The sequence below is a fragment of the Durio zibethinus genome, chromosome 17, assembly GCF_047325235.1.
Source record: "Durio zibethinus cultivar Kanyao isolate XHJ-2024 chromosome 17, ASM4732523v1, whole genome shotgun sequence".
Taxonomy (NCBI): Eukaryota; Viridiplantae; Streptophyta; class Magnoliopsida; order Malvales; family Malvaceae; genus Durio; species Durio zibethinus.
Window position 1 is genome coordinate 3,457,931 of NC_143178.1, and position 13,815 is coordinate 3,471,745.

The following is a 13,815-nucleotide window of genomic DNA, read 5'->3' on the forward strand; positions in this document are numbered from 1 at the left end:
AATTTCACTATCAATTTATCAAATAATTTATCGATTAATTTTTATTCTTACTTATACAAAGCTTACTACTAATTGACATGTGTTAGAATAAGTTTCAAAACTTTTTTTTTTTTTTTTGCTCTTTTACTTGTCCCTTCACTTTTTTTTTTTTGTCCCTTCACATTTTATCTTTGAATTAAACAAATTCTTTTCGGGTATAAACCAAATTCTAATTAACAATATTACATAAAAATGTTATTCAATTTAAGAATATATAATATATGGTTAGAAAGAAGGATACTAACCATATAAGTTTTAGGCTTCAATTGAGAATCTTGTGAGTGGAGAATGATTCTCTATCAAATGGATACCATCAAATCATTACCCTACAATTATTTATAGGGCCAGTAAAAAAATATTTGACACTTGATCAAATAATTAGTTTAATTAAGGTTCATTTTGATTCATACAAAATAATTTTTCAAAAATAATTTTTAAAAAAATTATATTTTTTAATTAAAATAGATTTTTTATTATTTAGATAAATTAATGAAAAATATTTTTCGTTATTTAGTTGTTTTCTATAAAATATTTTTATAAATAATATTAATATAACTATTAAAATATTAAAAATTATTTATTATTAAAATATATTGAAATTATTTATTATTTAATTTATTATTATTAAAAATAATTATATTTTAATAATGTTATAATATTATATTAATATAAAAATACTTAAAATAAAACTATTTATTATTCTTTATATTATTTATTAATATATTATAATATTAATTATTAATAATATTAATAATATATTATATTAATAATATACTATTTATTCATATATTATTATAATATTTTATTAATTAAATTGATAATATTTATTATATTATTATTTATTAATATAATATTATTTTAAATATATTATAATATTATTTCTTAATGTTATTTATTAAACTATTATATTAATAGTATATTATTTATTAATAATATATTATAATATTATTTGTTAATATGTTATTTATTAATATAATATTATTTCTTTATTAATATAATATTATTTATCAATATACTATAATATTATTTATTAATAGTATGTTATTTATTCATATAATATTATTTATTAACATATTGTAATCAATATTATTTATAAATAATATTATGCTTAAAAGTTTAATAAATAGTTATAATCATAAAATTTTTTTTTTTTTCAAAAAATGTATTCTCCTTTTTAAATCTATAAGACAATTTAAAAAAAAAAAGGCCTCATTTTTCATTAACTAATAAGTTATTTTTTGTTAACTAACTAATTTTCAGTCAAATAAATACTTGAAAATGTGAAAATCATTTTTTATAAGTTATTTTTCACGAAACAAATGGAGCATAAATGATAAATGAAATTAAGTGTAGGATTTTGATTGGACTGAGTTTGTTGGATTATAATATATGATTACGGGGTTTGCAATTAATTAGATTTTTAATATTTTTATTCTTTTAAAATTATTTATTTTAATTATTCATTAATTTAGTTGAATTTATATAGTATCAATTAACTTTATTAGTTGTGCATTAAAATAATTAATATAATTTAAATTTAATATTTTATGTCTAGATTTATATATATTATTGAATAATATAAATAACCATGAATCTGAATTTAAATTGTATGAATCTAATTATTTATAGATTTCGATATTTTTAAATTTATGGTATATATGAACATAATTAATTATAAATTAATGTACTTAAGGTATGTTTGGTGTATAAGATTATAATATAACATAATAAAATGATTAATGACTAAGATTATATTAAATAATGGCATCATTTTTGTGTTTAATAAGTGTAATGATTAAAATATAATATTTTTATTTATCGATCAAAATTATAATTTTTTTAAAGTTTAGATAATTTAAACAATTGATACAATTCTTAATAATATAATAAGAAATGTAAGTTCAAATCAATTGATTAAAAATAATTCTCTCAATTTAAAAGGATTTAATCATTTTATACTAAGAGGATGATTAATATTTTTCGTAATTTTTTTTATACAAACCATATATGATATAAAATAATAATTATCTTATCTTTGTTATTATTCTATACACCAAACATGATCTTAATGCTTAATAGAATTTAAGTTTATCATTTTTATTAAATAATATAAATACTTATGAATCAAATCTATAAAGTTATATTTCAATTTAATTTTTTTTTTATTTTCAAATACGTTATAAAAATATAATTTATTTGTTTTGAATCTTTTGGAAATTAAACTTTTATTTTTAATTTATGTATTAATGGAGTGTCAATTGAATAAATTTATTGACATTAGTTATTATTTTACAAATATTTATTATTTGTTCATATTTTAAAAAATTGTGACTTGAGCAAAATCGGGTAAATTTTCTAAATTTTTTAAAATTTAAATTATGCTTTTGTTGACATTCTAATTTAATCCTATATCTAATACGCATTTATACTATCTTTTAAAGATTTTGGACTCTTTTTTTTTTATCTTGGTTGGTAAAATGATCTAGCATACATTAATCCATAAATCTATTCAAATTTATAATAAAAAAATGATCAACTACATTAATAATTAAATTAAAATAAATAATCCTTCAAATTATGCACATACCAAATAAATTAAAATAAAATATTATTTAATTTGAAATTGAACTCATTTAATTTATTATATAATATATAATAAATTAATAATTTAAATCTTAACGTTTATAATTTATCTCACTATTACTTTTAAAATTTTTATAACATGCATGCAATAAGCTACCATTTATATGCAAAAACAAGTCAGTTTAAAGTTGTATAAATATCTTAGGACATGGACACGCACCCAACTTTTTAATTTTTCATTAATTTCCGCCTTGGAATCCCCGCAACTGTCTTTTTCTTTTTTTTGGAATCAACGCTCTCGGGTACATGCTTTTATGTAATTTGTGACAAACATGTTGACAACCCCTGCTTAGTTTTGAAATGAAAGATAAATGTCAAAAGGGTATTATAAATATATTTTATTATTGTAAGTCAGTAATAAGGAATATTTTAATTATTTTGATTGAGTTAATATGTTAAATTGATTTAATTTTATAAATTTATGTTATTTTAATTATTTTAATAATTTATAAATTAAATTTTTTAGATATTAATTTGTTACGTATTAAATGAATAATCAATTGTTAGCTCAATTCGAATATCCTAAATCATTTTAACTTTTAATTTTAAGCAATTTGAAATTACCTTCAACTTTTATTATTAACAATTCTCTTTTTCTCTCTTGCAATTTCAAAATTTTACTTCTTAATAGACATCTCGATATAAATAATAAAAGTTGATATAATATTTTTTTACCTGATAAAATAGAAATTCAAAGGAGTACGATGAAGTATTTTTTATCATTATTTTTTTAAATGAATAATCATATGATGGGGTTTGATCTAAATTTGTCCACCGATTATATTTTACATAAGGATTTTGGAGTTCATTCTCGATTTAATTAATTCAGGAAATTAAATTATTAATAAACCTAATTTTAATTTTATTTTATTTAAAAATATTTTAGAAATTAATTTTTAAATTTTTTAATATTTAAAAATTTTATAAAAAATTTAAATTTCTTAAACTTGTCGGACCGAGTTTGGACCCAGCTCATGTACAAATTTAATTTGGTCTTTTCAAATTTGATATGCTACAAAAATGTTATTTTAGGAATATAAGGAGCCATCTTTGCTTAAATAATGTGGACGTGTAGCACTGGAAAAAGTCTACAAGACAGCAACATTTGCATAAATTGTTAAATTTGAAGTTATAAATGCTGTCACTAAAGCGTAAATCGATGGATACCGCATCAAAGAATTCAAAATGAATATTTAAAATAAACATATATATGATTAACAAATTGCTATTCATTACGTAAATAAACATTTTTTATTTTTTATAAATATTTTTTAAACATGTAAAAATTCATTTATTCTCATCTTATACTAAAATTTTTTTAGGGTTTTAATTTGAAACTTTCAAAATTTAAATATAGAATTACAATTATTTAGATTATATTAATAAAAATCATAATTGTTAACAATCATTTAGCCTGTTAATAAAATATTTAATTTTTAATAATTTCAAATATTAAAAATATTAATAACTTATGAAAATATCATATGTTATTTTGCGGAGTTTATAATTTAATAGACAATTTTAAGTAATTTTAAAAGGGAGAGTTGATGTATTTGAATAATTCAGATTTTATATTTTTAACTCATCTGAATTTTTAAAATTAAAAAAACAAAAAACAAATCGTTTGAATTTTTGCGAGCATCCAAAATTTACTTCATTACTAATAAATAAAAAAACAAAAGCAACAAAAATAAAGATATAAATTGGTCAAAACTAAGAAAGTGCGCGAAATCCAGACTGAGTTGTTGAGTGTGGACAGTTAACGGTTGTCACGTTGGAGCTGCCAAGGAAGTTGTCCGCTGTGTGTGTCGTTGTAGGTGTTCGGATTTTTTTGGGTTGAAATAGAGTGGGAACAAGTCGCGGTTGGTGGGAGTTTGGGTCAAGAATGTCAGCATGTTACCGTGCTTAACACTGCACGTTGACTGTTTGTTTAGGCCTGTGTTTCAGTTTTGGTCAAATAGTGCAGACATCTTTGTATTTAGTCAAAATTAAATTTTATTTTTTATTATAATTTCTATAAATTTAATTTTTATATTATTTTAATTTAATAATTTTAATCAAATCACATATCTGTCATTTTTTTATCGTTAAAAATGTTGATAGAGCTTTTGACTTAAGTAACGTGATATTGATTTTATTGATATAATAATTTAAATAAATAAAATTAATTATTGAAATATGTAAATAGTTTTTATATTTACATAAAATTTAAAATTTAATTCTTCTAATATAATTTAATAAAAATTTTATCTTTGTATAAATTGAATTTAATAATGTTAGTCAATTTACTAATAAAAATCACATTTTTTACTTTTTTAAATAACCATAATATATATTTTAAAAAATCAATATTTTGAATTTTAAAATTTTTTTTCATATTTAGAAAGTAAAAAGTATGATTTTTATTAATAATTAAACAAACATTATTAAATTAAACTTTAGCGATTATGAGGTTTTTATAAAATTATACAAGAAGAACTAAAATTAAAATTTTATATTAGTATATATACAATTTATATGATTTAATAATTGATTTTATTTATTAAAATTATCACGTAAACAAAAATTGATGCTTACATCATCAAATCAATAGTCGTATAAATATTTTTAACAACAAGAAATCGATAAAATTTGTGATTGAAATAAAACTATTAAATCAAATAAATATAATAAGTAAATTTATATGAATTATAATATAAATATTAATTCTAAATTTTATCAGTATCAAAATCTGACATAATTTGACTTTTACTTTTTTCATAATAAGAGTGAATATATGCTTTTATTTATTTTCTTTTTTTTAATGCTGCTTTAGTTAAAATAAAATATTAAAATTTTAATTTTACTTATCAAAATTTAAATTTTGATAATTTTAAATATATAAAAAACCATAATGTTATAATGAAAAACAAAACAAAAGCAACATAGTGTTATATAAGCCAACAACCAAATACTCATTTCTCTCACATTTGTGAGGGTGTTAAAATTTTCACCAATTTCTCAACATTTACACAATAAATAAAAAGTTAGCATTTTTATCTGTTTTATTAATGCGAAGTTCTCAAGCCATAAATTTTTATTCATTTAGCATTAATAAAGCCATTATCTTCGTACAAGAAAGTGGAACAAGTATCCTACTAGCCAATGTTCAACATGGACTGGCCTAAGCCTATAAATTTGTGCAACTTTCCAAGCAAAGTTTCTTAAAATTTAAATTTTTACAGAATATTTTATAGTATAAGTTATTTTATTTTTAATAATTATTTTTTTATTTTTTTATGAAATTATAAATTATTGTAATAATAAAAAATTATATACATATATAAAAAATTAATTAATAATTAAATAAACAAACAGTTAAATAAATTTAATATAAAATTAAATCAAACTTACACGTTATAAAATTTAAATCTTAAATCTTAAAATCCCAAATCTTATATTTACCACTAAATCAAGTTTTCGTTGACTTGGACGATTCTGATCCAATAATTTTAGTTTTTTCAAAATTTTAGATGAAAATGAAGTTTATATGATGATAAAAATCTTATTTTTTTAAGGAACAACAAAATCTTTAATAATATAATTTTAAAATTATTATATTAAATAATTCATTTTTAATGTATTAAAATTCATAACATTAATAGCGTGACTATCGCATTTAATAAAAGATATCATAAAAAATATTTTAATTAACTTAAAAAAATGTTTTATAACACTCAGGAAGCAAAATCCATACCTTTTTTTTTTTTTTTAATCACTACATCAATGTCACCTCACAATATTAACCAGGAGAAGCATGTTTTGTCAACGCACCACTCTGTACGAAAACTTTCATGATTTTGGCAAAAACAGGAATATAAAACTTATTACCTAGCTCGAAAAGGATGACCAACTGCCAAACCCTAATTATTAAGACTTAAATATATTGTTTAATTACCTAGGGGGGCGGAAGAAGTAATTCAAACCAGTATAAATTAAACCTAGAGTCATTATTTTATTTTTAGTAGTTTCAAATTTTAATGTGTTTTTATATGTAAAAATAAATAAATAAATAAATAGATAACATTTTCGTTCATAAAACATTTCTTATTGTGCCACCCTAATTTAATTAAGCTCGCTCAAACTTAAATTACTGAAAATTTGGGGCTAAATCGAAACCACTAGCGTCAAATTAATTGCTAGTTGTTTTGGACATTGGGAGCTTGATTTCTTATGCTATTGATACCCTTTTGCAAACATGTGCAGGTAAATGGGAAACCTTAGATTCCACAACACCATAATTTTTCCGGCTATATCAGCAAACCAACGTTGATAATGGGATATATAAAATTGACTTCCATTGAAGCAATATTTATTTGTCCAACTTGGCAGGAGAAACTAAAACTTTGTAATTTTAATTAAAAAAAAGGAAAGATAATGTGAAAGGCTTGAAAGTTTTAAAGCTAGTAACTTTAAATTAAATTTATTCATGGGTCAAATTATTCTTTTAATTTGGGTTGAGCTTTGGATAAAAATTTTTAAATTTATATCTAAATTAAAATATTTAAATATTAATATTATAATAATTTTTTAATATATTAATATGTATTTTTTTTTTAAAAATGAGTCTCTCGAATTGATGAACGAGAGTTTTTAAAAATTAATTAAAATTGATTTGATTTGATCCAACCCGACCGATTCACAGAAAGATTTTCTTCAAATGGGAATCAATTTTAAAGATGTGATGACTTTGAGTTTTGACGAAACCAAGGCGGCTGACTTGGTTGGTAAAATACGCATATAAAGTCTCAACTCTCAAAGCATGAATATCTTAAGTTGTGTTTGACAAATATATATATATATATATATTATAAATTTATATTTAATGTATTATTAATATATAATGCCTATAAATTAGATGATATTATTTTATTAATGAAATAAATTAGATGATAAAATTTTATTAATAAATAAATTTAAAAAATTAAAATTTTATATATTTATTTTAAAAATTAATATTAATTCATTAATGATATGATATCATTTGATTCATTGATAATAAATAAAATTTATACATTAATAATATATTAAATATAAACTTTATATATATATATATATTAGATTGAAATTTAAGGGTTAATTATTCTCTTTTTTGTTACTGTCCTCTTGAATTTTTCTTATTCTTTGTTGAAATATTAATAGCTAGTAGTACTTAATCTTGATTTCTTGACCGGCCGAGTCATTTTGTTATTATTATGGGTTTACTAAAGGTAGTGAGCCTAATTTTAGGTAGAATAGCAGTAGCACATATTTTTATTAATTCTATGTAATTTGATTTTTGAATGGGATTATCCCAACGGGTATGAACTCCTACGAAAGCAATATTTTTAATGATGGAAATGTAGGTGACTTTGACTAGAGATTAATGTGAATTTGTCATATATATATATATATAAATAATTAATGCTTCAAAGGTAAAAGATGGATACCTCAGACACCACTGCAAAATTTTAAATAAAATTATTGTTATTTTATAAAATATAAAAAATTTTAATTAAACAATTATATTAAAAAATTATTCTAAATATAACAAGATTTAGGAACAAATTTTTTTGTCCTCAAGAACATGATATGGATTTACAAAGATAAAAATTATTATTGTATAAAACATTAAAAAAATTAATTAAGCGACAAAATTTAAAAGTTGTTGCAAAAATAACCATATTTTCAATCATTATAAATTCTTGTGTTTTTTAAAATTTATTTTTCGTGGCTCAGAATTAATATAGGTTTTTTTCTCACTTAATTGGAAATTACAGTTTTTAAAATTTATTTATTCAAGATTTTACTTTTGATTTGTTTTGTTTCATTTATTTGTTAGATTACTGCCAAATTCAGCTACACTAAATTTTGCTAACTTCTAATTACTATGAAGGGACAATTGCTTTGTGCAGATGAAACTTGCAAATAAGAGATAGTAAGGGGAGCATGAAATAACTGGCTTCTCTTTAAATGTCAACAAATAATAATAAGTGAAGAAAACAGCAGCTAGTGATACAAAGTTTACCCATTACTGGACAACTAACTTTATTAATTTGGCAATCCAACATACATTCATAAATGTTGCTGATGACATTATTTTCACATTTTTTTTCGTCTAGGCTTGTTGTCTGTACCTCCAATTTTGAATCACATAATGACATTAAACAATCCAAATAAATCAATAGTAATCATATATAGGCAAAATAGGCAACAAAAAACTATATATAGGGCATAAATTAATTACTTAATAGTAATTTATAATATATATTTTTTAAATAAAAATAGTGGAAGAATAAAAAAAAAATTGTAAGTATTAAAATTTGAATTTTAAATTTATTAAATGTTATCTTTTAAAAATAATCAAATGAATCAATTGAATTAAATTTTAAATTTATTTTACAATATATTTCTTATGAATATCATTATTTTTTAAAAAATTAAGTATTAGTGTATATTAAAAAAAAATCGTTTGTCAAAGTTACACGAAGACTTAAATTCAATTGGTACTGGGCTTTAAAGCGATCAAATTCAAATGTTCCTAAGACCCAAGCCCACTTGAGAAAGCTTAACCATTAGGATAGGCCTTCAAATTTTGTTGGGCCTCTGCGTTCCCAAATTGAAATCTGTCTCAAACTCACTTGGTCCTGGACTCCCGTTTCTGTTCTCTTCATGACTGTCTCAAACTTATTCAAGTCGAGGTAAATCTCCCCATTTTTTTCCTTAGATGTTGCAACTTAAAACTTGTTCTATATCTACAATCTATAACAATTTATATTAAAATAAGAAAATTAACAGACGATTCCTATCCTGATATCTGAGTCAACTGCATAGACGGATTGTATTGTTTATGTCAATTTTGTCAGATTCATTAACTGATTTTTTTTTTGTTCAATATGATTTCATTAACTGATTGAGACAAAGTTATATTCCTTGCTATCTCCATTTTTTTTCCTTTTTGTGGTGGGCAACTGCACAAATTTACAGATGCTGCACTGTAGTTGTTGAACTGCAGAAGTCTGCAGAAGAGAGGAAAAAAATGGGAGAGTTATGGGAGCACAGCATTCTCTAGTTACAGTAGATAATAAGTGATCTTCTGTTCTGAAAGAATGAAAGAATAGTTTTGGCTTAAATTTGAATTGTTTGTTGATTAAGAGCTTTGTATCTCCATTTCTCTTTCTCCAAGAAATCAGCATCCAGGAACCTGGAAACAAATGCCCAAAGCCTATATATATCTTCAAAGTTTGTCAGGAATCCAAGTGCAGCCGTCAAAACAGATATTCCAGAATGAAATTTATCTCTCTTCTTGCTTGAGATTGTTCCTTCAGCTTCACTTGTTCTTGTCTGTAATACCCTTTCCTTCTCTTCTTCATGCTTATCTGAGAACCAAATGTGTTGCAAAAATCCAATGCTTAAAGAAATTTTGTTTCTATCAGCCAGCTTTTGTACTAATGCAGGATCAATCTTCTCTCCTTTCCAATCGAATACATTAAATGCCACGGCAGGTCCTCGGTCAAACGTTATTTTGGGTCCATAGATTCTGACCGCAGGAATTCCTTTTTCTGAATGTGGATGTTCAAGGCTCATCAATGCATTCACCAACCAGTTGATCAGGTTCCTTGTCCTGCTGCTGATTAGTATCTGGCCTAACGAATCTGCATGATCCAAGCTTCTACATTCAATTTGCGGGGTTTTAATCTGGGGGGTGTTGGTGATTGTTGGGCTAGCAGATTCAAAGGTTGTATCTATCACTTCTTCAATTTCAGAAAATGATACAGTCTTTTTCTTTGCTTTGGTTCCTTCAATTTTCTTCAGTTCACAAGTGCTTTCATCATTCCTCTGTTGGATAGATATCGGGCCTGAGAATGAGCCTCGAACAGGAAATTCATCCAACTTCTGTTTGGTTTCAATGCAAGAAATAGCTGGTTTTTCAGGGATTGGAGTTGGCCTTGACGCTGGGAAAAGATTCACTATTCCCACACTTGTTGCAGTTGCTGAATCCTTCAAAACCGAAGCACTAGATTTTCTGATGAACAAGCAACAGAATCCTACTGGATTTTCTCCAAAAACCTTGAAAAATGAGCAAATTAGGAAGTCAGGATTAAAGAGAGAAAGCCCCAAGGTCTCCATGTCCTTAGCTCCCAAAGCAGATGCATCAAGCAACACATGCCACCCATTCTCCTGAGCCAGGCTCATCCACTGATATGAATACCTCGATCCTGTAACCCGTGATTGAAGTGGGAAAACAAAAAGTCCTTTTTTCTTGTGCTTGCTTTTATTCACTATCTTCTTTCTCAATTTTTCTGATTGAATTCGTAGATTAGGCCATGAGAAATTAGCCGACTGGACATTTGCTCCTCGCTTCTTGGAGCTTTCAACCATCACTTCCACAGCCTCACTTTGATAGTCATAAACCGCGAGAAGATTTGGACTAGACTGAAATGGATAAACCTCTGCCATAAGCTTGAAAGCAGAGGATTGATTGGCAGTTAGAACCATGGTGTATTCAGCTTCTGAGATATTAATGAAAGCCATGATCCTTTTCCTAATATCGGACTGAAATTCTGACTCTTCACCACCATATAATAGCTGAGAATTCAGGTTTATTGGCTTGCAGGAAATATAAAAAAATGGAGGTTCTAAAGTAAGTGAATGTACAGGCGGTGGAGGAGAAGATGAAGGAGACGCAACTGGAGATCCTGGATATAGACTTTCAAGCTGAGAGTAAGAGAAAAGGCCATGGCCAATGTAGTCAAGACAGACATGCTTAGAGAGGGAAAGATGATAGTATTCTTGAGATCGGATTTTGTCAGCCTGATACGTTTGGGAATATTGAGGGTACACTTTGTTGAAACCAGAAAACGTTTCCTCAAAAGAAGGAAGAGACTCATGATTGGTAAATTGGAAATTTGGGTAAAGAGAAGAAGCTGTGCTAACCTCAAACTCATACCGTGATGCTGCAGCACTGCTTGGAATCGGTGAAGTTGCAGCATGAAACTCAGGAAGACCAGGAAAAGGATTTGGACAACAACCAGAACAGCAGGCTTTTGAGGCCTCGCTAATCCAAGTTGATTGCATTCTTTCTATATGTTAATATTTTTCCTTCTTTTTTGCTCCTGTTATTTCATAGACCGTAAATGCAAAAAGTCTTCCACTTTGAGCGTTGAACAAGTTTGTCCAATGGGAATCCCATCAGCATACTCTATTTGACCTTGTCCTGTTGCTACTTCATGTTCTTCACTTTGTGCTGACCAAAAATATGCAAGCCATTTGCAAAAGGCATCCACCATTGTCTTTGATTAAAGCCATTTTTAACTGCAAAGTCAAGTATGAAGTGTTTTTTATACGTAGCAAAGAACTAAAGATGAATAAAAATCAAGACAACTGAAGAAGAGAAGTGAATTGTAAGACTAAACCGACAAAATATGTTCGGTCTAAGGAATTGATTAAGCGTCATCCTTATATTTTATTGATGAATTGTAAAACTTACTGAATGATTCCTTTTCCTGGAAATTTCATTTTACAAACAAATGAAATGATTCAAACAAGTCAAGAAAAGTGAAAAAAACGAAACCCAAAAAGTCATATCATCCATAAAATGGTTGATTGAAGACCACAAAACTGTAAAGTGTTATATACAAAACCATATTTCTCCATCACACTTTTCCAAAATCATAATGCAATATGCCCCTTTGTCGACCCATAAAGGTTAATGGCACTAGAAAAGTTTAGTCATGCTGATGCGAGGAAGAAGCCAAAAAGCAGAAACGGGCAGGGGAAAGTTTGGAAGTTGCCGGCTTTTTCATGCAGGCCAGAAGCTTCGTTTAAATTATTTCTATAACCTGCCTTTCTCTATACATTATTGATCACACCCTTTCTTGTAAGATAAAATTTTCCACAGTGTCACCTAAGGCATGTTGGACAAGTCAAGTTCAACTGCAGCCCTTTGCCCCCATCATCGGATCATAGGCAATTTTCAATCTTTTGTATTAAGAAAGACTCTTCGCGAAAGTCGTCTTTTTGTTTTTGTACTTCAATTTTGGAAGGTACGCGCGAAACGTCCCTGAGGTTTCCAAAAGAATTAGATGATTTCATTTTTAAAGATTCCAGGAACGTGAAAAATTATGGTGTCGGCATTACCAGCTTCTACGCATATTCTGCTTCCAAACTCTAGCAATTTTGGACGATTTTGGATTGGTCTTTTCAAAACATAGTAAAAAAAAAAAAGAAAAAAAAGAAAAGCTTAGCGGAATTGCAAAGTATCACATTCCAAATTCAAAGGGGTTTAGAGCAGAAGAGCATCATGCACTCATAAAACGAATTACATAGCATATAAGTAAGAGACATTGTATTGAATAAAAAGTTATATAAAAATAAAACTAACATTTCATATTGTAAAAATCCTTAAAGAATTTATCAAAATAATTTTCGAAAAGTAAATTTATATATGGCAATTTAAAGTTGAGTCACTAAAACTGTTAAAAACTCATTTTTAATAATATTCAAAAATTAATTTTCTTTAATATTTAATTAAATGATGTGCAAAAAATTCATTGAAAAGATCTTAAACAAAGCTTTCTATTGGTGCCCAATGTCACCTGAAAGTAGTTGGAATGACACAAAAAATTTTAACGTTTGAAACTAATATGAAGTTTTTATAGAAATTATTTAAAAATGTAAAGGTTTGAAGAGTTTGGTTTAAATCTTGACATGCAATCTTAAATCCCAAATTTGCAGCCTCCCTTGTTGTTATTATTTTATTTTTATTTTTATTTTTGGTTTTAAGGGAGGGCAAAGCCCTATGGAGGTTTGGTTCGAAATCAAACATTTATTTTTTTTTTAATTTTAATTTAGGGTTAGAGAATAAATGAAATTTAATATTTATTTTAGGGGTAACTTCTTAATATTTGACCTTTCTAAAATACAAATCATGCAATTCAGGCCCTCCTGCAAATCATCCAAAAGTTGAACTTGTGCATTTTAATCCCTCTTCTAATATTATCCAATAATTAACAAAATACAATACTAATTAAAAAATTTACTAGTATAGCTATTAAAATAACAGAATTTATGGGTATATATTACACAAAGTTAGGCCATGCAAAGACGACTTAG

General features: G+C 25.1%; 1 protein-coding gene across 1 annotated transcript; it reads right to left on the reverse strand.

The window, feature by feature from the left end:
- Window positions 1–9,615: 9,615 nt before the first annotated feature.
- LOC111277660 (uncharacterized) lies at window positions 9,616–12,669 on the reverse strand. Its single transcript, XM_022864060.2, has one exon. The coding sequence runs from the start codon at window positions 11,776–11,778 to the stop codon at window positions 9,829–9,831; it is 1,950 nt and encodes a 649-aa protein (XP_022719795.2). The 5' UTR covers window positions 11,779–12,669; the 3' UTR covers window positions 9,616–9,828.
- Between the last annotated feature and the right edge of the window lie 1,146 nt (window positions 12,670–13,815).

Coding starts and splice junctions, on each gene's coding strand:
- LOC111277660 (XM_022864060.2), bottom strand. CDS start 11,778: ATGCAATCAACTTGGATTAGCGAGGCCTCAAAAGCCTGCTGTTCTGGT.